Source organism: Onthophagus taurus, chromosome 8 (assembly GCF_036711975.1).
Source record: "Onthophagus taurus isolate NC chromosome 8, IU_Otau_3.0, whole genome shotgun sequence".
NCBI lineage: Eukaryota > Metazoa > Arthropoda > Insecta > Coleoptera > Scarabaeidae > Onthophagus > Onthophagus taurus.
Genome location: NC_091973.1, coordinates 18,189,204 through 18,191,890, shown reverse-complemented (window position 1 = coordinate 18,191,890; position 2,687 = coordinate 18,189,204). Strand labels below are relative to the sequence as shown.

Genomic DNA, 2,687 nt, shown 5'->3' with positions numbered 1-2,687 from the left:
GTTATTTTAAAATTAAACGAAATAGTTCAAATTCCGATTATAAACGTCAACTTTAATTTTACAATTTAAAAAAAAATTTCATTAAAAATCCTTTAAAATGAATGCAAACACGATTAATTTATCTTAGAAAAACAACAAAGATCAAAAGAAAAAATTAGTAACATGAAGAATTTTTGAGATAACCCCATCGTGTTTGAAGTCATTTTAGAAGACTTTTTGTGAAGATTACGATGCAAAAATGTTAGTAAACGTCGGGCGGTTCAATCGCTTTCAATTCCCAACGATCGTCAATCTCGTAAAATCATTTTCATTATTAATTACAGCATTAATATTTTTTTCTTGATTAATTTCTTTCGAATCAATTTCTTCGAATCGAAGTCGAATTGGTCAATATTAATTTTGACTGTTTCAATATCTTTTTCATCGCTTTTCTCATCTTTATGATGATGTTTCCTGTGTTTCTTGTGCTTCCTATTTTTGTGTTGACAATTTTCCTCGGTACACCGATGTTTTCGCTCCTTCTTTTTAATCTCTTGGTTTTCCATTTCCTTTTTATCCTTGTCATTATTAATATTATTAAACGTCGAGGAATCCGGTTGGTGACTCTACTAGATTTCGTAATAATCCTGAATTTTTGATTCGGTGTTGGTGGAGTTGAATTTTTTCCGCTCGAATCTTCCGTTGTTAACGTTCTTCTTTTACGCTTGCTTAAGCTCGATAAAGAATTTGGGTCATATTCCATGAAGGGATAATCCGAAGGGAGTAATCGGATGTCTTTCAATGGAATTTTTCCGTTATCGCCGTCGTCGAAATAAACAGAAAGAAATTTTGAGATAGCTGAATCGGGTTCTGCCACATTTCCGGGATAAAGGCAACGATATTTTTGACTCCTATAAGCAGCTACTCTTGTTCCGACCGTTAATTCTTTTTCGTTTCTTGGATAAACTTCAAAATCTAAAATAAAAAAAGTCTCCGACCAAAGTTATGGAGTAAACGTCGGGCGGTTCAATCGCTTTTAATTCTTCCGCGTAAAATAACCCTCCCATTGCTGTTAAAACTCTCTTTTTATCCAAATCATCCGGTTTTAATAGACAACGATAGTCAATCTCTTTCATTTCATTTTAACATTTTTTTGAAGATTTGCACCAACATTTTCTTGACTTAGTTTATCTTGACCCAATTTTAATTTTTCTTGTTTCAGTTTGTCTTTAACCTTATCTTCATTAAACGTATTTTCATTAAGTTTATTTTCATTAAATTTATTTTCAATAAGTTTATTTTCCTTGAATTTATCTTCCTTAAACTTATCCTCAATTTCATCATCGTCTTCATCTTGCCGATAACACTTAATCATAGGTTCAATTTTCAATTTCGACCTTATTTTACATTTCTCCACGATCTTTTGATTCTTCTCCTTCTTGTGTTCATTGGATTGCTCGATTAATCTCAGCGGGGTATCCGAAAAGGTACTGTTTTCAAGTAACTTTTGTTTAGCCGTTAAAAGGTATCCACTCGCATAACCCTTCTTAGCCTCATTAGCAACCAACGTTTATGTTGTCGATAAACTCCATGATAGTAATGAACTTTTGGGCCTCCCACCTTTCTTTTTTTTGACGAAGAGTTTTCCGGACTAGAATCATTTAAATCTGGGGTAAAACAACGCTTATTATTATTTTTATTAATATCTTGGAAATTCTCATAATGTTTTTCATCGGTTATGGCACAAAGCATCAGTGGTTCTAATAAATCATAGTTTATTATTCGCTGTTCGTCATGGTGATCGAATTTATCTAAATTAAGGGGAAGTGGGCATAATCTATCACCGATTTTGTCATCAACAATCTTTTTCTGGTCGTTAATTTTAATTTTATCATCGATACATTTCTCCCTTGACTTATGGTATTTCTTCGAACACTCTTTATGGTCATTCCATTGCTTCTTCCATTTTAACTTAACTAATTCTTGTTGTTTCTCCCGATATTCAGTTTAGTCGTTTTTAAGTGTTTTAGTTGTGAATAGTTTCTTATAGTTATGTCTGTTATTGTATTCTTACTGTCTTTTTAAGTGTTTATTAGCTTTTATATCCTTAAGTAAGTTTCAATAGTATATAAATTTAGAAAAGCCTGAATATATTTACAGTTAATGTGTGATTTTTTAAGCAGCATGTTGAGAATATGTGTTTATTTTGAGTATAAGAACAGTCTAATAAATACCCCCAATCTTCGCATATTTGAATTTCCTGTCCAAAATCCGGAGAGACAGGAGAAATGACAGATGTGTATACATTGACGGATAATCTAGATGTAGCTACATTCTTCGTTCGATTCTAAAGGGAACATTTTGATATTAAAATGTTGTGCCATGCTTCAATGTTGATACAAAAGTCCATAAATATGGACTTTTATAAATGGCTGCAGTTTAGTATAAAAATTTCTATTTTGCGTTCATTCTTACTCGTAGTGTTCTATCAGACAAAAAACTGTTTATTAATAATATTAGGGGTGGTGAACCATTCATTCTTGCCAGTTTAAATAGAAGACCTTTATGCCACACTGAGTCAAATGCCTTCTTGGTATCTAAACGTAATGCCGAATTTTCTTCTGCCGGTTTTGCTTAAATAAGTTTGACGTTAGATTTTAAAAGGGTGAGTAGTGGACATTTTTGATTTAAATCCAAACTGATATGGT

General features: G+C 32.0%; 1 protein-coding gene across 1 annotated transcript; it reads right to left on the bottom strand.

The window, feature by feature from the left end:
• Positions 1-317: 317 nt before the first annotated feature.
• On the bottom strand, positions 318-1,354 carry LOC139431327 (protein winged eye-like). The gene is made up of 3 exons (XM_071198977.1): positions 1,147-1,354; positions 605-954; positions 318-557 (listed from the first exon to the last, which is right to left on the bottom strand). The coding sequence occupies exons 1-3, from the start codon at positions 1,352-1,354 to the stop codon at positions 318-320; spliced, it is 798 nt and encodes a 265-aa protein (XP_071055078.1).
• Between the last annotated feature and the right edge of the window lie 1,333 nt (positions 1,355-2,687).